Below are 20802 nucleotides of genomic sequence, written 5' to 3'. Positions count from 1 at the left end.
GGGCCGCCGCCGCCATCATGTTTTTGAAAGCCTCCGTTTCCACAAGCCTATACGGCAGCATCTCCAGGCTGATCAATTTGGCTATGTGCACGTTTAACGCTTGAGCGTGCAGGTGCGTGGCAGCGTACTTGCGCTTGCGCTCAAACACTTGCGCTAGCGACGGCTGGACGGTGCGCTGAGAGACATTGGTGGATGGGGCCGAGGACAGCGGAGGTGAGGGTGTGGGTGCAGGCTGGGAGACGGTCGTGCCTGTGTCCTGAGAGGGGGGTCGGATCGCAGTGGCAGGTTGGGGCACAGGGGGAGAGGCAGTGGTGCAAACCGGAGGCGGTAAACAGGCCTTCGTCCCACCTTGTGGGGTGCTTGGCCATCATATGCCTGCGCATGTTGGTGGTGGTGAGGCTGGTGGTGGTGGCTCCCCGACTGATCTTAGCGCGACAAAGGTTGCACACCACTGTTCGTCGGTCGTCTGCACTCAGTGAAAAACTGCCAGACCTTTGAGCACCTCGGCCTCTGCAGGGTGGCATGGCGCGAGGGGGCGCTTTGGGAAACAGTTGGTGGATTATTCGGTCTGGCCCTGCCTCTACCCCTGGCCACCGCACTGCCTCTTCCAACCTGCCCTGCTGCTGCACTTGCCTCCCCCTCTGAAGACCTGTCCTCAGTAGGCTTAGCAAACCAGGTGGGGTCAGTCACCTCTTCGTCCTGCTGCTCTTCCTCCAAATCCTCTGTGCGCTCCTCCCTCGGACTTACTGCAATTACTACTACCTGAGTGATAGACAACTGTGTCTCATCGTCATCGTCCTCCTCACCCACTGAAAGCTCTTGAGACAGTTGCCGGAAGTCCCCAGCCTCATCCCCCGGACCCCGGGAACTTTCCAAAGGTTGGGCATCGGTCACGACAAACTCCTCCAGTGGGATAGGAACCATTGCTGCCCATTCTGGGCAGGGGCCCGAGAACAGTTCCTGGGAGTCTGCCTGCTCCTCGGAATGTGTCATTGTAATGGAGTGAGGAGGCTGGGAGGAAGGAGGAGCAGCAGCCAGAGGATTCAGAGTTGCAGCAGTGGACGGCGTAGAACTCTGGGTGGTCGATAGATTGCTGGATGCACTTTCTGCCATCCACGACAGGACCTGCTCACACTGCTCATTTTCTAATAAAGGTCTACCGCGTGGACCCATTAATTGTGAGATTAATCTGGGGACGCCAGAAACGTGCCTCTCTCCTAATCCCGACGCAGTCGGCTGCGATACACCTGGATCAGGCGGTGATGTCACGGGCAACGCAGAGCCAGGAAACAGTTTTGCGCAAGCCTGCTGTAACACTTAGCTGCGTATTAATTAGGACTACTACCCCCAGCAGACACGCAGTACACTGAGGACGGTCACAGGCAGCCCAAATATAGTTTTTTTTCCCAAATTTGTTTGAAAAAGCCCACTGCCTATATAGACAGTATATCTCTTTCACCTTTCCCACTGTCCCTGCCTCACCAGTACTGGCCCTATACTATGTACAATGACCGCAGACTCAGGACGCAATGCTCTGCACGCCCGATATACAAAAAAAAAATGTGCAACACTGCTAAAAGCAGCCTCCACAGTACTGCACACGGTTAGATGTGGCCCTAAGAAGGACCGTTGGGGTTCTTGAAGCCTAAAATAACTCCTAACGCTCTCCCTATAGCAGCAGCAGCATCAGCAGCACTGTCCCTGATCTCTGTCAGAATGCATCTGTGGCGAGCCGCGGGAGGGGCCGATTTATATACTCGGGTGACACCTGATCTCGCCAGCCACTCACAGCAGGGGGGTGGTATAGGGCTGGAACATTACAGGAGGAAGTTGTAATGCCTTCCCTGTCTTTCTATTGGCCAGAAAAGCGCGCTAATGTCTCAGAGACTAAAGTGAAAGTAACTCGAACATCGCGTGGTGCTCGCCTCTAGTAACGAGCATCTCGAACACGCTAATACTCGAACAACACGCTACATCAAGCTCGGACAAGTACGTTCGCTCATCTCTATTCATATGCAGTGAGCTCCCCAAGTGGTGACCAGGAGAATTGCAGCTTTTAGCTGTCTTTTTCTTTTCCCCCCTAAGGCCATATTTATATGTGCAATTGAGTGTGACATCGGCCCGAGAAACTCGGACCGATATCGCACTTGCAAAGCTGCGACTGTTATTCGAGTGCAATGCATTTTGTGAGAAAAACTCATTGCATCACAGCATTTGTGATTTTCATGCATGTGGAAATCGCATGTTGTTGCAATAGTAAAGATAGAAAAATTACATCGCACTCGCTTCTACATCACAAGGCATGTGGGTGTGATGTGAGTGCAATGAGGTTTTTTTTTTTCTGGTCCATAGGGAATAATGGGCAATATTGCCAAAAATAGGACATGATGCAATTATTTTTCCATGCAGCATTGCTGTGAGAAAAGACATCACACATGTATATAGAGCCAATTAAAATAATGGGTTCTATTTTTGTGCAAATTTTGTGTATCTCGCAAAGCACTAAGCTCACACAGAATCGCCCATTATCTCCTATCGAACTCGCATGTAGATGTGATTTTCATGCGGGTTTTCCTATTCACACAACATGCAATTTTCATGCGTGTGAAAATCTGACGTTGAAGGATGTGATGCGTTATCAAATCACAGTTGCAGCACAAATTGCAGGTTTGCAGATGCGATATCGGTCCACGTTTCTCGGACTGCTTTGGCACTCACCCATGTGAACTCCCTTAGGCCTCATGTCCACGGGCAAAAGAAGAATTAAAATCCGCAGCGGATTTTAACTCTTCTCCCGCGCGCGGATCCGCACCCCATAGGGATGCATTGACCACCCGCGGGGTAGATAAATACCCGCGGATGGTCAATAAAAGTGATTTAAAAAAAAATGGAGCATGAAAAAATCTGGACCATGCTCCATTTTCATGCGGGTCTCCCGCGGGGACGGCTCCCGCGGGCTTCTATTGAAGCCTATGGAAGCCGTCCGGATCCGCGGGAGACCTAAAATAGGAATTTAAAAGAATTTACCCATCCGGAGCGGACCGGGAAGGTCTTCTCTTCCTCACGGCCACATCTTTCTTGCTTCGGCTCGGCGGATGTGCCCGGCGCATGCGCGCGGCACGTCGGCGACGTGCCGGCGACGTGCCGCAGCCGTGACGAGTTCATCCGCCGGCCGAAAAAGAAGATCCGGCCGTGAGGAAGAGAAGACTTTCCCGAACCGCTCCGGATGGGTAAATTCTTTTAAATTCCTATTTTCAGCGCTCATGTCCGCGGGGCAGGAGGGACCCGCTGCAGATTCTCCATGTAGAATCCGTAGCGGGCCTGATTTTCCCCGTGGACATGAGGCCTTACTGTGTTTACAGGCCGGGTTCACGCACCCCTGAAAATATGGAATTCTTGGAATTCTTGTTTCTGGCAGCATATAGATTGTACGATATATAACTTATCTGCCTCCTTTTTTCCTAGAACAATTACAAGGCGGACTACAATGACTTTGTGAAAGGCGTGGGGTGGGTGCCCTATGGGTCCCAGGAGGCTGAGAAGAACAGGAAGGCCATGGAAATTATCAGTGAGAAGAACTACCGGCAGCACCCCGACACCCTGAAATACAAACTTCAAACGGACTCTATGCCAATGGTCTTAGCAAAGAGTAACGCAGAAATCATGAACCAGGTGAGTAACCGGCACATCAGAGGACGCCGATCACATATAGAGTGAGATGCTGACCCTAGCCAGAAGCATGGCTGCATACGCCATAGAGGCAGGGATGGTTAAGAGTCAGACCCAGCTCAGGTTTTTCCCATTGAAGGCCACTTCCACAAGGCCTTTCTTCTCATAGCTTCTGCAATATGAAAGAGGTTTTTCCACTAAGAATCCACAGGATGGATGACAGATATATGATTGCTGGTGATCCCACCACGGCCGCCCGCACGATCACTACATCGGAGGTCCGGATTCTCCCCATAGACTTTGAATAGGTTGTCGTTCTACCTTGTACCCTGCCACTCCATTCATCATGACGGAAAAGCGAATGGTTCCGCTCTCTTCAAGCTGAGCCCATTCATAGGATAAGTGATAAATGTTCATGGTTGAAAACCCCCTTTGGGTGCATTCACAGGTAGCGGATTTTGTGCTGTGGATTTTAGTACAGATCTGCAGTAAGATCCGTTACAAAATCCACACTATTTGGTTACAATTTGGCATAGATCCACAGCAGACGTTACCCTTTCAACTGAAGGAGTGAGGTCTGCTGCAGATCCGGGTCAAAATCTGTATCAATGGTGCTGAGTTTAACTCATATTTAAAAATCTGCACCAAATCTGCTATGTGTGAATACAGCCTTAACGAATGAGGTAGGAGTAAACCAGACGGCAAGGACTTCCAACTGTCTCCTGCAAAGGACGACTAGTGATCAAATCTTGGGCCCCCATGACCCAGAATAGGGAGCATGTAGTAATATAGAACATGTAAGGGGCCTCATTGTCATTTTTCACATTTATTCAACTCATTTTTATTAAACATTTTGTATTAAACAGGGCTTCCGTACTTTTACAAGGCAAATATTAACAGGCATACAATTGTATAGAGATATCTTTATATTTTTCTTCTAAGAAAATATTTCCTCTATCCATGTCAGTAAATTCGATTATCAATACTCGAATATGGTTGTTAAGAAAATTGTATCAATGTATCAGTTAATTGTTTTTCTATTAGGCTGCATTCCCACGAACGTATATCGGCTCAGTTCCTGCTCCTGGCTCTTCCATCCTCCCCCCCCCCCGCACATGAGGACGACGTATATCTGCTCGGCATGAAAACCGAGCCGATATACGTTCGTGGGAATGCACCCATAGATTGTAGACTAGAGAGATATAGCATGATGCTAGTATAAGTAATGAAGGGGGTAAAAAAAACTTTTTCTATAGTGGTAGACAGACAGACGATAAGAGTCTCCCAGACCTTCCCTTGCATTCCTTTTTCAAAACGGTTTTATTGTATGTTATAGTTACACTTTAGAAGGTGTAACTTATGTTAATCATTTTAGTATTAGCCTATTATGTATTCTTATTAATCTTGGAGGTATGTACTTTTCCTGTGATGTCATTTATGGTATATAAACCACATACACCTTAGAATAAATTAGAAATCATCTGACATCGCACAGGCTGGTGTGATTAGTATTTCTCCTGTACCCCAGATTTTCTGCACGAGATCTGAGATGGTCTTCTCCTTGATAAATACATAAATTCTCCTTACAATGGTTTTGCTGCCTTCTCAATTAGTACGGAGGGTAGGGGAGAATTGGAAAACATAGGGTCACATTAAGGGTCAAAAACCTTCAACATATTTCAACAACCTAACCAACCTTGAACCAAGTTGACCCCTGACCACATATGAATGGGTTGTCCATGCAAAGAACTTATCCACAGGTGAACAAGTAACTGATTGTAGGGGTTTGACTGCTGAGACCTCCACTGATGATTAAAACAGGGACCTGACTGTCCCCAAATGAAGGGACTGGTGGTCACACAAGTGCACAATGGCTCCATTCATTTTGATGGGACTGCAGTAGACATGTATGATTGAAATTAATGGCACAACAGTGTGCACGCATGACCATCTCTCCATTCCAGGACACTCTAAAAATCTGTTCTCGTTGTTGTGGACTTGCAGCGGTCAGGCTGCTACTAATCAGATACTTATCCACTATGCCTTGGATAGGGAATACGTTATTTTTAAACGAAAATCCTTTTAATCTAATGCTCCATATTGGCTTCAGAACACTGGAAATCTGAGCCTTGTCATCGCCTGATTTCCTCTATGACTAATGGTGAATTTATACAACTCTTAAAAATTAAATTGTACTTTTGGTTTCTTTTCTAGAGCCTCTACAAGCAGGCCTGGGAGAAAGATAAGAGAACCATTCATGTCATGCCCGATACACCAGAAGTCGTACTGGCAAGAGCTAATGCTTTAAATATAAGCCAGGTAAGTATTTCATACCTGAGATACACTGAATGACCCCTTTATTAGAGCCCCCAGTCCTCTCATGATTGGCTCTTCCCTGTAAGACATTCTCTCCGTGACCCCGGAGCACAGCATAAAATCACGTAACACGTTTTCTGCGGATCAGTTTCAGTGTGAATCCACATTAGTTGGGAAAATCCAGCGATCTGAGTGACTTCGAGGGCGGGTCATTGGTGTTATACTAGCCGGGGCCGGGATGTCACTGCCAACCGCACGGGATGTTCTCATGTAACAGAGTATACTGAGAATTGCGTGATCAAGGAAAACATCCAGTAAAAGAAGATCCTTTGGACGGAAACAACTAGTCACCGAAAGGGGTCGGAGGAGGATGTCAGGAAGCGTTCTAACCAATGTACTATACAGTCAAGAGCAGCTGTACACAACGCTGGAGCTCCAACTAATGTGTCTGAAAGCACAACTCGCTGTTCCTCAGCACGGATAGTCTATAACAGCAGACGACAAACTCCAGCGCCATTGTGTCTAAGAAAAACAGAAAGACGAGACTCCAGCGGGCAAAAAAGCGCAAAACTTGTATCACTGAGCAGCGAAAAAACATCTCCTGGACAGATGGATTTCTGTTTCTCCGTGCTGATGGGAGGTCAGAATTTGGTACAAGCAGCATGAACCGATGACCCCTTCCTGTCAGCTGGTCAAAACATGTCAGCATCGCTATCCAATCTGCAACTACAAGAAGCTTCCTGTCCGCAGGGGCCGATATTCCTGCAGAACTATTTCATCACCGAGTGGGATCTACACCACTACGAATCAATCTGATTCTGTAGGCCAAAGGAAGTCCAACGCACTAAAAGATGGGGGTCTCTAATAAAGTGGTCATTCAATATATGTTACATCACTGTCATCTCAAACTGCAAGCTCATCCCAACATAACTTTGACTGTAACTAGATTTACCTGCAGAGATGAGAGATGATTATACATTGATCAGTAGGTTATCCAGCAGTTGGTGCCAGTGTGAATATTATTTTTACCTTGTTAGGGTACAAGCGCAGAGAAATAAAAACACGTAACACATCATGAAAGGTGTTCCAGAAACTGACTCTACCTTTATTATATTATTCAGCAGTTTAAATATTATTTTGAGGAGAAACAATGCCCTACAGGGGGCCAATCACAAGATCAGTAAGGTTTGTGATACCACACAACCAGTTACAATTTGTATTCTTATCAATCTATTTAGCATTTAACCTATTAGCATACAACCAATTAACATTAATCCATGCACATGCTGTTTGCTCCCAGCAAATATGTCAGCTCAAGGCTCCCATGTTATCTGGAATCTATTTATGGCACCAGTGTTACATTAATTTACACTGTGTTACATCATCACTATACAGCTGGTTTGAACTGATTCTTCTTCTGTAGAATAGAAAGATCACATGCTGAAGATACGTCATCCCTCTCTAGGCAAAACCATTATCCAAGATCTGGTATTTCTTGTTTATGTTAAAACTTCTTTTTGCTCTCATTTGATTAGGAATAGAGATGAGCGAGCGTCCTCGGAAAAGCACTACTCGCTCGAGTAATGTGCTTTATCCGAGTATCACTGTGCTCGTCCCTGAAGATTCGGGTGCCGCTGCGGCTGACAGGTGAGTCGCAGCGGGGAGCAGGGGAGAGCGGGCGGGAGAGAGGGAGAGAAAGATCTTACCTCTGTTCCTCCCCGCTCTCCCCTGCAGCTCCCCGCTCCGTGCCGGCACCCGAATCTTCAGGGACGAGCACAGCGATACTCGGATAAAGCACATTACTCGAGCGAGTAGTGCTTTTCCGAGGACGCTCGCTCATCTCTAATAAGGAACAAAGACAAAACTGCATTTTTAGTGTGAGGCTGTTGTCTTGTATCTGAGAGCCTTCCAACTGTTTCTCATAAACCAGTTTCTATGTTTCTAAACTTCTTCAAGGCATAAATAATAATAATAAAGTAGCATAAGGGTGCGGGCAGACGAGCGTAGGCGTATTTACGTTCGCACGAGCGCAACGTATAATCGCCCGAGCGATCGTTTTTCACCGATCACGACCAGAGCTAGAAAGCGTATTTTCGTTTGTTCCTACTTTGCAAACGGTCTTTTCGGCGATCGAATATGCGTTGGCGCGTATTTCGGTCGCATATGTTCCGTTTTTTTTCGAATTGCCGTTTTTACGCGCCGTAAAATCGCCCATGTGAACGAATACATTCGAAACCATTGCCTCAGATGGTCACGTATATACGTTTGGTCGCAAAAACGCGCCGTTTATGCGCTCGTCTGCCCGCACCCTCAGGCTAGAGTCACATGGGATGTATCCCCAGCAGAAATCTCGCGGCTTTGCCGCAGGGAAAAACCATGAGATTTCCGCCAGGAAAGTGCAGCTGCAAAACCCACGGACCTCAGCCACGGGTTTTGGAGTGGCTTGGCCGCATGCTTTTCTGTTGCGGCCGGCGCTCCCATAGAGAATGGACATGCTGTGGCTGGGGAATCCGTGCCGCAGTGCCGGCTTCTGACGACTTTGCTGCGACGGATTCGCCGTCCCGTGTGACGAGATTTTTGACAAATCTCATCCACATGGCTGGCTAATTCCGGGATTAGCGATCGCAGGTGTATTTGCAGCTGCGAAATTCCGCACAGCAAATCCGCCCTGTGTGAACCCAGCCTAAGACAAAAATGATAATACTTCATTTGTCATTTCCCTAACAACCTCCTTCCATGACCATTATAATTCCATTTTTAAAATTTATTTTCCAGAAAAAATACAGGGAAGCTCTGGAGGAATCGAAGAAGAAAGGATATGATCTCAGAGCCGACGCCATCGCCATCAAAGCGGCAAAGTCTTCCCGGGACATTGCCAGTGATGTAAGTTCCTTCTGAGAGAAACTCAGTTACACAGTATCTTGTAACCCTAAATGAAGGGGGCTTCACCCTGGACAGAAGAAGTTAGTCAGTTGACTCTAATGGGTTAATTGTGTGTTACCCAACTGCAGACTATGGAGTCTAGGGGGCAAATTGCTTGTAAGCATGGTGTAGCCCCTTCATTTTAGATCAGTGACTGCTAGTGACACCATTTTTGGACATCCTATCAATATAACATAAACATATCTGGTTGCAAAATCCCTTTAATTTGCCAAATGCACATACAGGGTGTTTTAAAGGGATGGACCCAATTTCAAAGCTGTATATTTTACGATGGCAACTTGTTACAGGATGTAATGTCTGCAGATCTTAGGGGCCAAGAGTGTAGCGTCAAGTCTTGGAGTCTTGTGCAACCTAGCCAACATTGCAGCAGTGTGTCATTTCGAAAATGTTGAACCTGCAGTTTCCAATGGGGCGGTCCTCCGTCTTACTGCATCTTCATTAGGGTGTGGAAAGTCCCAGTTCTGCAGCATTTCGAGATATGTTTGCCCCATAAATGTGTTTCCCTCGAAAAAGGAAGGGCCGTAAACTTGTCTTTGAGAAGCTGCACCAAACACATTTACTTTTGAAAAATGACGCTTCTGCTCCACAGTTTTGTAATCCCCATCGGCGCACACTGCGACGGTCAACTTTACTGCTTAGATTTAACCCATTATCATCACTTACAATCAAATGCGGTAAGAAGCTGCTGTTCTCCATGTTCTGTAACATCGCATCACTAAGTTCTACACGCCTTCCTATACGAAGAGCCCGCACCAGTTACCAATATGGCCTCATGGTTAAACGTCGCCTTAACACAAGATGTGCTAAGATCTCTTGAATTCTTCTTACATTTTCCTCTGAAATGCATTGCCACTAGAGATGAGCGAGTATACTCACTAAGACACATTACTCGAGCGAGTAGTGCCTTAGCCGAGTATCTCCCCGCTCGTCTCTAAAGATTCGGGGGCCGGCGCGGGAGAGATCTCCCCTCCGTTCCTCCCCGCTCTCCCCCGCCGCTCCCCGCCCCCCGAATCTTTAGAGACGAGCAGGGAGATACTCGGCTAAGGCACTACTCGCTCGAGCAATGTGCCTTACCGAGTATACCCGCTCATCTCTAATTGCCATCCAACAACGAATGCTCTTTGGCAGATCAAAGCCAAAACACCATAGAAATGCCCGCTGCACTGTAATTACGAATTCAGTCTTACTGATGAGCAGAAAACAGAATGCCTTGTATTGCCGTCAGGCGAATGACTGCTGATAGGGCTTCTTGTGTTCTGGGAAGGGCATCTAGCGGTAATTGCCCGCTCAAGTGGTAAGAGTTTCATTCATGAGCGATCGTGGTTTCAGAGAGATAGCAATTTAGAATTGAGTCCATCTTTTTGAAACACCCGGTATATCTTAGACACGCAAGAGATCAGTCATATAATAATTAGTGTGATGGGTACAGGAAGTGGTGAACCGTCCATGCAGACTGCATGGCTGCTCTGGTAACCGTGGTTGGAGATTGCCCGGCACCGGACTGTTTCTCTTCCTTCACGGCACACAGTTATAGGTCATGATTTATCAAGACAAACATTTCTTATGCCTGTTTTGATATAAACTGAATGGAAGTAAGATGCGCAGGCCTCTTAAAGCATTTAGTGTATCTGATGGCAGTCCATGAGCCAGGAATTGAATCGATGCTACTTATAAGCTGGCATAGATTTGCACCATCATTATTTACTCCAGTTTTGGTGTTATGGTGAACCTATTGGGCCTTAGAGACCACACCCCTAATTGTAAGCCACACCCACTTTCCAAAAAAGTTGTGGATGTGATGTAATACCTAAAAAGTGACATTTTTTTTGCACCAAAAAGGGCACATTAAAATTTGTGATCTTTTTAATTGCAGAAAAATAGCACAAGTGCTTTTCCAACTTAAGGCCGCAATGTTTGCAGGCAACACTAGGGGGAGCCCACTGCAAATATATATTTATAGCTCTTTATTGATTAAAGAGGTTGTCCAATTGTAAACTATTGTAAACTATTGATGGCATATGCTCAGGATAGGTCATCAATAGTAGACTGTGGGGGATCGTCACTTAGGAATCCCGCTAATCAGCTGTCCACCAGGTCAGTGTACCCATGCATTGAGCTGATTTCTGCAGAAAGCAGACAGCTTTATTCCCACTACAGTGGCCAGGATTGCTTTTGCAGGCCAAGTTCCTATTCACTTTAATGCCTGTAATACCAAACCTAGCCACTGTAATAGGAATGGAGTTGTGCACCAGCCCATCAAACAACTGATTGGTGGGGATCCCAGGCAGCCGACCCTCACTGATCTACTCTTGATCACCTATTCTGCAGATAGACCAATTATAGTCCCAAAAGGGCTAATTGGCTCCTGCCTCTTGGGGTTTTTTGCCTTTCTCTGGATCAACAACATAGGAGGATAAACAGGCTGGACTAGATGGACATTGTCTTCATTCGGCCTTACATACTATGTTACTATGTATAGTTTACAAATAGACAACCCCTTTAAAGAAAGTCTGTCACCAGATTTTTGGCAACCAGCTGAATACATAGGTGGTTGTCCAATGATACAGGGATACAACTGGATTGCAGTCACAGCGGGAACGCCCATTGGACGGTACCACCCTCATTTGCATAAAGGACTACCGTAGGTGAGTGAGGTCACAATGGAAAACAAAAAAGGTACCATTATACTCTTCATATCAGTGAGCACCCACCTGTCTATTCAGTTGGTTGCCAAAATCTGCTGACAGACTTCCTTTGAATGTTAGTTGTATTAATCCATTTGCTCTGAGCTCCCCCTAGTGGTGACTACAGGCAGTCAAAATCTTAAGATTTACCTTGTGCAGGTAAGCATCAGATTCAGAGCTTTATGGGGGGAATTAATTGAGACTGGCAGGGAATTAGTATGTTGGTGTTAATCTGCAGCCTGCTGGAGGATGTATTAAGAGGCGCACGCCTACGTATCACAGATATTACTAACTGATGCCTTTTGTCTTCTCTGCAGTACAAATATAAGAAAGCTTATGAAAATGACAAAGGCAAGATGGTTGGATTCCGTAACCTGCAGGATGACCCCAAACTTGTCCACTACATGAATGTTGCCAAGTTACAGAGCGATCGGTTGTACAAGAAAGAGTATGAGAAGACCAAGACCAAATACCACACCCCCGTGTCCATGTTTAGCGTCATGGCAGCCAAGGAGGCTCAGAACGTGGCCTCCAACATTCATTACAAGAATCTGATCCACAAGTATATTCTTCTACCAGACGCGATGCACGTCCGGCTCGCCAAGAACATGAACCAAATCCAGAGTGACGTAAGTGGTCATTTGCACGGTGGGTTCTTGCCCTAAGATACAGTAGCGGGAAAGTTTTTGGCCTCTCTTAATCTCTAATTCCAATGCCTGACTCCCACGAGGCCACGATCACACCTAATGTTCCACAGCGGATAATCTACTACTGGTTTTGGTGCGGATGCTTGTCAAAATCTGTGTTAGTCTCTGCATGTAACACATTGATTTGCCGTATACGATGTCCCTGAGACTATCACACTGGCAGTGGGGGCAGTATAGTGGGCTATTCATCGCTACGACCATCCATCCAACACCCCAATAATGCGCCCCTCTCAGACTCTGGTAACGGATGAAATCTCTTCTCTCCGTCGTAGTGGCGTCTAGTGGCCAACAAGCTCTATACAAGCGGAAGAAGAGGCCACTACACACAAGGAGCCTCCGAGAGCTTCTTAGGCCTCATGTCCACGGGGAAAATCAGGCCCGCTACGGATTCTCCATGGAGAATCTGTAGCGGGTCCCTCCTGCCCCGCGGACCTGAAAATAACTGAAAATAAGAATAACTTACCCGTAGCGGAGCGGGCAGATCTTCTCCTCTTCGCGGCCGGATCTTCTTTCTTCGGCCGGCGAATGTGCTCGGCATGTCGACGGCGTGCCGCGTGCATGTGCCGGGCACATCAGCCGGGCGGAAGCAAGAAGATCCGGCCGGGAAGAAGAGAAGATCTGCCCGCTCCGCTGCGGGTAAGTTATTCTTATTTTAGGTCTCCCGCAGATCCGGACGGCTTCCATAGGCTTCAATAGAAGCCTGCGGGAGCCGTCCCCGCGGGAGACCCGCACGAAAATGGAGCATGTCCGAATTTTTTCATGCTCCATATTTTTTTTAATTCACTTTTATTGATCATCTGCGGGTATTTATCTACCCACGGGTGGTCAATGCATCCCTATGGGGTGCGGATCCGCGGGCGGGAGAAGAGTTAAAATCCGCTGCGGATTTTAATTCTTCTTTTCCCCGTGGACATGAGGCCTAGTCCAAGGGAGGAACCACTTCTAGGGTCTCCGGTGACAAGACCGTCCATCTAATCACCACAACTCTCATCATTTACAGATCTGCCTAAAAGGGAACTGCAGGATGGGTCTGCAGCAAACATACACTATTTAGGGGCGGATTGTTTTTTACAAAGAGTGTGGTACTTGACTGATAAAGTAGTAACATATCCCTTTTATTACCCGTGATGCAGACTCTGCACAGAATCCGCAGCACAGTCCACCGTGTGAACCCAGCCTTATGGTTACCCATTGCCTATTATCCTGCCCAGCACTCATGTCCCCACTTGCATTCAGGCCTCCTTCACATGACTGTATGTGTTTTTATGTTCGCCCGTGAGCAACAATTGGCAAAAATCCTCAGAATGGCATTAAAATGCCTAATTAGGGCGAGCGGTCTTCTCTTCCCAGCGTTGTCCCTTCCCTCCATTTTTTCCAACTGCCATAGAAGTCTATGAGAGCTTGCTGCGTATCATATCAAAAGATAAGGGAAGACCTATCTTTTCATGCGCCTTATAAAAAAGCTGACCAAAAACAGGCGCGTATGTCCTATTTTTTTATCACACGATTATTTCATGCGCCAAAAAAATCGTTTGTCTGAATGAACCCATTGAAACCCAATGCTTCTCCTGGTCGTGTTAGGGGCGATTTTTTTTTATGCGCCAAAATGCCTGCATAAATTTGGTTGTCTGAATAAGCCATAACCTGACAAAGGTCTCTAAATCCTGAATGTGCCCCGGTATTGGACTCAATGTGCTCCTACTTGACTGCTATACTGCAGATGTGATGTCAGCCTACAGAATATTGCGCAGAACTAACTACTTATGTATATAGTAACATTGGCGACATTGGACCGTGATCTTCTCCTTTCTGAGACGGCCAATCATTTCTCTTTGCAGAATGAATACAGAATGGACTACAAGACGTGGTACAAGGGCATGGGCTGGACCCCGCTGGGATCTCTGGATGTGGAGAAGAGCAAGAAGGCTTCCGAGATCCTCAGCGAGGCCAAGTATCGCCAGGCTCCAAGCAAGTTCGGTTTCACCAAAAACATGGACTCTATGGACATGGAATTAGCCAAGCAGAACGCCGTCGTCATGAACAAAGTAAAAACCCAGAGACATAATATCAGTACTTATTTAAGGAAGACCTAAGTGCAGGCGATTCTGAGATCAGTTCTTATAGGGCGTCAGTAGGTTATGTGGAGCCTCACCGCTCTCCCTGTTGTTTTCTCTGTAGCACTTATACACTGATGCTTGGGAGAAGGATAAGACGAAGATCCACGTGATGCCAGACACCCCTGATATACTGCAAGCCAAACAGAACATGGTCACGTTTAGCGAGGTGAGTATCATCAACATCGTTTATATACTTTACTCCCCCAATGGGCACTGTTGGAAACTCCACAAACATTAAATCTTTGGCTACCATCCATTTTGCGGAAATTCATGGCTGCTTTCTTCCTGAAACAGCGCCACCCTCGTCTTTAGTTTGTGTCTGGTATTGCAGCTCAGCCCCATTGAACTCAATGGGACTGTGCTGCAATACTGTTCTTATCCTGTGGACAGATGTGGAGCTGTTTCTGAAAGAAGGCAGCAATGTTTTTTTCTAATCCTGGACAACCCCTTTAACCCTTTCCCGCCCAGAGCGTAAATTTGCATCCTGGCTTGGAAGCAGTCCCTTTGAATCGACATATTTACGTTCTATGAATCAGGATCTAAGCCTGTGGCGTCCGCAGCAGGAGGCGGCTGAGACTGGTACCAACAAAATCTATAGCTCATCACGCAAAAAACAAGCGTCCAGAGAAATCCGTAGACAGAAAAATAAAAAAGTTATGGGACTCAGCGATGCATAAAAAAATAATTTCTAAAAAAGAAATTTTTTTTTTGAAAAGTGGAAAAACCTAAAAAATATGTAATTTTGGTATTGTCCTAATCGTACCAACCCACACAAAAATGTATCATGTCATTTATGCTGCATGAGCAGCGCTGTTAAAAAACCCTCAAAAGCAATCACAGAATTGATGTTTTTCCTCCCCGCACTCCAAAAAATGTAATAAAAATGATACAATACATTATATGTAGCCAAAACACGGTACCAATAAAAACTACAGCTCGCCACGCAGAGAACGAGCCGTCATCCGGCCGCGTCAGCAGAAAACAAAAAAAGGTATAAAAATCATAATAACATTGTTGCATCCGTAGATCCATAATAGACCGTGTCACTAAGGGGTTAAATAATGAGGCAACAGGAAGTTACATTATTACTGTATCTAATTAAATGTGCCCAGATGTTGCGTCTTGCGGACAGCGGAGGAGTCATGTGATGCGGCGGTCTGCGGCTATTAGCTTTTAAATTGATTTTTCCTTTAATTCGCTTATTATTTGTCTTTCGTTGCAGAAACTGTACAAATCCGGATGGGCAGAGGCCATTAAGAAGGGCTACGATCTCAGGCCCGATGCCATCTCTATTAAAGCTGCCAAAGCATCTCGAGATATTGCTAGTGATGTAAGTACTGCGTGACACAACTCCCAGCTTTAGAAGAATGAAAATAGAGATGAGTCCTGCTGTTCGCGCACTTTTTTCACATTAGGCCACGCCCCCTTTATCTTAAAGGCATGCCCTTTGTAGCACCTCCCAGTAATAGTGTCCTTTAGCAAGATACCAGCTCTAAACAGTGATAGTGATTACAGTGCAGTTACCTCCAGTGATCACAGGTGATGGCTTCTCTGATTAGTGACATTCGTCCCGTCTAAATGAGCCATTAGTTATTCTTCTGTATTTGAGCCTAAACCAGCATGAAGACTTCTTTCAGCCTTGATTCTTCTCTGCAGACTCTTCCCATCCTGTTGCTACCCCTATTGAGCCTATACCCCACACTTGTTAATAGAGCCCCATGTGTAGCCGCACTTCGCAATACTGCCCTCTCTGTGGCCGCACTTGTTATAGTGCCCTTTTTGGCCCAACTTATAGTGCCTCCTCTGTGGCCATGTTTAGTTATAATGCCCCCTGTGATGTCCCACATATAGTACCTCCTCTGCGGTTCTGTGGTCCCACTTAGTTATATTACCCCTACTTAGCTAGACTGCCCCCTCTGAGGCCCCACATGAAGTACCTCCTCTGTGGACCCCACTTTATTATAGTGCCCCCTACTTAATGATAGTGCCTCTTCTGTGGCTGTACTTATAGTACCTTCTCTGTGGACCCCACTTAATTATAGTGCCCCCTTCTTAATGACAGTGCCTCTTCTGTGGCTGTACTTATAGTACCTTCTCTGTGGACCCCACTTAATTATGGTGCCCCCTACTTAATTACAGTGCCTCTTCTGTGGCTGTACTTATAGTACCTCCTCTGTGGACCCCACTTTATTATGGTGCCCCCTACTTAATGATAGTGCCTCTTCTGTGGCTGTACTTATAGTACCTCCTCTGTGGACCCCACTTAATTATAGTGCCCCCTTCTTAATGACAGTGCCTCTTCTGTGGCTGTACTTATAGTACCTCCTCTGTGGACCCCACTTAATTATAGTGCCCCCTACTTAATGATAGTGCCTCTTCTGTGGCTGTACTTATAGTACCTCCCCTGTGGACCCCACTTAATTATAGTGCCCCCTTCTTAATGACAGTGCCTCTTCTGTGGCTGTACTTATAGTACCTTCTCTGTGGACCCCACTTAATTATGGTGCCCCCTACTTAATTACAGTGCCTCTTCTGTGGCTGTACTTATAGTACCTCCTCTGTGGACCCCACTTTATTATGGTGCCCCCTACTTAATGATAGTGCCTCTTCTGTGGCTGTACTTATAGTACCTCCTCTGTGGACCCCACTTAATTATAGTGCCCCCTTCTTAATGACAGTGCCTCTTCTGTGGCTGTACTTATAGTACCTTCTCTGTGGACCCCACTTAATTATGGTGCCCCCTACTTAATTACAGTGCCTCTTCTGTGGCTGTACTTATAGTACCTCCCCTGTGCCCCTACTTTTATAGTACTGTCTGGCTCTAGTGACTCTGTCGCTCCAGGTACAGAAACAGCAGTAAGGCAGGTCACTTTCATTACTCACACTATTAGTATTGGATACTGCAGTCTCTCCCCCCCCCCCCCCCTCGTTAGGTACAGTAAGTTAGACGGTCAGTGTAGTCGCCTTCTATAAATCTGAAATTTTGTGTTTCTTTTTGAAACTCTAATAAGACAGAGTAAATATTAATTATAGTATATTTATGTTAATGAGTGCACATATATGAAGGATATAAAGCGGCACTTGATGGTTGACTTTTTAATTGTCTCTTTGCCAGTACAAATACAAAACCGGATACCGTAAGCAGCAGGGACACCACGTTGGCTTCCGCAGCCTACAGGATGATCCCAAATCTGTCTGGGCCATGCATGTGGCCAAGATCCAGAGTGACCGCGAATATAAGAAGGACTTTGACAAATGGAGGACCAAATGTAATGTGCCAGTAGACATGTTGGGCTTCCTGTTGGCCAAGAAATGCCAGAGTCTGGTTAGTGATATTGACTATAAACGAATTCTGCACAACTGGACTTGTCTGCCGGACCAGACCCCCTTCATGCAAGCAAGGAAGGTCTATGAGATTCAGAGCGACGTAAGTTTCCTAGGAATTCCAGACTACTTCTGCTTTTGGCTGGCGACCTGGAGGAACTCATGCTATCTCTTCTGTTTTTTTTTCTAGAATGCCTACAAAGCAGATTACAATGAATATATGAAGGGTGTTGGGTGGATTCCATTTGGATCACAAGAAGCTGAGAAAAATCGGAAAGCCATGGATATTGTCAGTGAGAAGAAATATCGCCAGCACCCAGACCAGTTCAAATTTACAAAAGCGCCAGACTCGATGGAGCTCGTTTTGGCCAAGAGTAATGCACAGATCATGAACAATGTAAGTTCATCCTCCAAAGGGCAAACATTAATAACTAGCCGGAAACGTCTGAGATAATGTCATCTATATACCATTGGAAGCCTGTATACATCAACCTGGTCAGTGGGCATGGAGTGTATGGATTTCCATGTAGTCATTGCCTACAATGATCTTCCTAAGAGCCCTTTTACACGGGACGGTTATTGAGCGTAGATGCGCCTAATGGTTGTCCCAGTGACATGTGCTTTCTCACAGGAGTGATGATTGCTCAGTGGATGGAGACGGAGCGGGCTGGAGATTGCTCTGGCCGGCCCGCCTCCATTAACAGTAAACAGGTCGTTGTTCATAGTTGAATGTCTGCCTATTTACACGGCCTGATCTTCTTTCAGTTTTTATACTGAATAATAATCTCACTGGATCGTGGGAATCTGAATGATTATTGGCCAAAGTACAAGGGCCCTTACACTTCTCATCACATGAAATATTGAGACTTAGGTAAAGGCGCTGTGCCAAGGTGTCCTCCCCCATTCATATGGCCTATTGGGGGACCTGAATGTCATAGGAGAGGGTCCACAGCTTAAGACCCCCTTCTATGTCCCAGGATAGAGAGCCAATCAGTAAAAACGTCTTGCATTCTGGCGGACGTTCTATCCTATAACTACAGGACAGCCATTCATGTGAACTCATGGTCATTCTGTAATACTATATTCCCCCTCCAGCAAACTTTTGAATCTATTTGGGACTCTTCATTAGGCTTCTAATAAGACAACAGATCTGAAGAATCATATATATATTAATTTGCATTTAAAGCACTAATAAAACAAGACGGGGGGAGGGGAGGAGTGGGGGTGGGGGTGGGGGGTGAGATGTCCTTCATTCGTCCACAGATGAGGATGCAGGAGTTTTATGGCCTCTGATGAGATGTTTGGCCACAGCCTTCATGCCCTGAGTCTGGGCCGGGCCCCTCAGAAGTAAGAGTCCACCATAAAACTCTGACAGATATTCACACTTGTGTTGACAGTCTCAATGATGGTCATATATTTGTATTCCCAGATTCTTCTGTCTCTCTGGGATTTAAATAGCCGTTTAATATAATAACCCTCAGGAACTGATGGCGCTCCTTTACACGGGCTGATTGGACTCTACCGGGGATGAACGGTCCTTCATGTGATTGTGCATCCTGTCCACAGCAGATCCCCCCAGTCCTACATGAAGATGCGCAGCCGACAACGATCTTCCATCTTCCTTATCTGCATATTGAGCTGAACAAAACACACAATCAGCCGAGGAAGGAGCGTTTGCTCATTTGTTCACAGATCGAGCGCAGCGTTGCACCGGCGGACAGTCGGGCAGATCAGGGATCATACGAACATTCGTGCCCTATTGTCGGCCCGTGTTAAAAGCTGCATTTTATGTCTTTTATCTGTTGTACTTTCATTTACAAGACTTCTTGCAAGAATTAACACTTTATGCATTTCTTTCTATAGAAACTTTACACGGAAGCTTGGGAGAGAGACAAGCGGGAAATTCACGTGATGCCAGACACACCGGAGATCGTACTAGCAAAGGCTAACTCCAGCAACATCAGCGATGTGAGTAGTCAGAATCAGATCAAAAGTGGCAAACAGAATATCGGTTATGGAGGAAACCTCTAGTAATCACCACGGTATAAAGGTCTTAAAGGGATTTTCCAACCTTTAATAATTGATGACATCATCAACAGGTGATCAGTGGAGATTTGCCGCCTGGGACCCCGGGCCCTCAGCTTTTTTCCGGACCATCTGTCACCCTGTGCAGAGCAGGAAGCAGATAGCTCCGTATATTGGGGGAAATTTACTAAGCCCGGCATTTCCTGGTCTTAGTACAAGGCACACGATACATGCGTTCCCGGCAGATCAGTACGCCTAGATAGAAATGTATGGCAGGTCCGACTTGGTGTACACTGGTGTAAATTATACACAAAACTATCAGTCCAGGGTACCCACGCTCTCTCCAACAATCGCTGCCGGTGCAGAAAGGAGGAAAGTTGCAAATTTTTGTGTAAATACATGTATACACAAAAATTTGTGTTTTTTTACTTTTTACTCCAGAAACTGGCATAAAATCTTCCATAAATGTGCCCCATTGTTTCCTTGGCCTAGTGCGGTAATGCAGGCATGGCTCCCATTGTAGGTCATCAATTTTTGATGGCTGTAAAACCCATTTAATGATTTGCTAGTCGATAGACCTCCCATTGTCATAAAAGTTAGCACTAGAGAAGGTGACGACTTCTAAAAGTGCCATCATGTAATCATGCCAAATGGTTCTATCTTACTATATAATTAAATCATCTTATGTACACAATTTCCATAGGATATATTTAGTCGGATGTTATACTCTACCCAGTAAAAATATTATAAGATCTGTTATATTTTCTGCCTGCCTGTGACTACCACTAGGGGGAGCATTATTGTATACAAATATTTGCCAACTTTCCTAGAAATGTCCAGGAGGCTCTCCTGGAAGAGTTGGTAAGTCTCCCAGACAGGGGAGGAAGAGAGGGGCACAAAGATAGGGGTTGTCATCCAGCAGCTTTAAATGTTTTTTATAAAGTGTCTGAATGCGGTACAATAAAAAAACAACACTATGCACGTGTATTTTGCTCCCCCCCCCCTCCTTCCATGCTC

General features: G+C 46.0%; 1 protein-coding gene across 16 annotated transcripts in view; it reads left to right on the top strand.

Moving 5' to 3' along the window:
* NEB (nebulin) overlaps positions 1-20802 on the top strand; it is a 232032-nt gene that overhangs the window by 72085 nt on the left and 139145 nt on the right. For all 16 annotated transcript variants that reach the window (XM_066575214.1, XM_066575209.1, XM_066575217.1 and 13 more), the window contains exons 39-48: positions 3466-3672; positions 5884-5988; positions 8761-8868; positions 11930-12241; positions 14158-14364; positions 14498-14602; positions 15659-15766; positions 17552-17863; positions 17951-18157; positions 19624-19728. In XM_066575214.1, coding sequence (XP_066431311.1) covers positions 3466-3672; positions 5884-5988; positions 8761-8868; positions 11930-12241; positions 14158-14364; positions 14498-14602; positions 15659-15766; positions 17552-17863; positions 17951-18157; positions 19624-19728 — 1776 coding nt within the window. The remainder of the gene's footprint in view (positions 1-3465; positions 3673-5883; positions 5989-8760; positions 8869-11929; positions 12242-14157; positions 14365-14497; positions 14603-15658; positions 15767-17551; positions 17864-17950; positions 18158-19623; positions 19729-20802) is intronic.

The sequence above is a fragment of the Eleutherodactylus coqui genome, chromosome 8 (assembly GCF_035609145.1).
Source record: "Eleutherodactylus coqui strain aEleCoq1 chromosome 8, aEleCoq1.hap1, whole genome shotgun sequence".
NCBI lineage: Eukaryota > Metazoa > Chordata > Amphibia > Anura > Eleutherodactylidae > Eleutherodactylus > Eleutherodactylus coqui.
The sequence above is the reverse complement of the archived record's forward strand: the minus strand, read 5'-3'. Positions and strand labels throughout refer to the sequence as shown.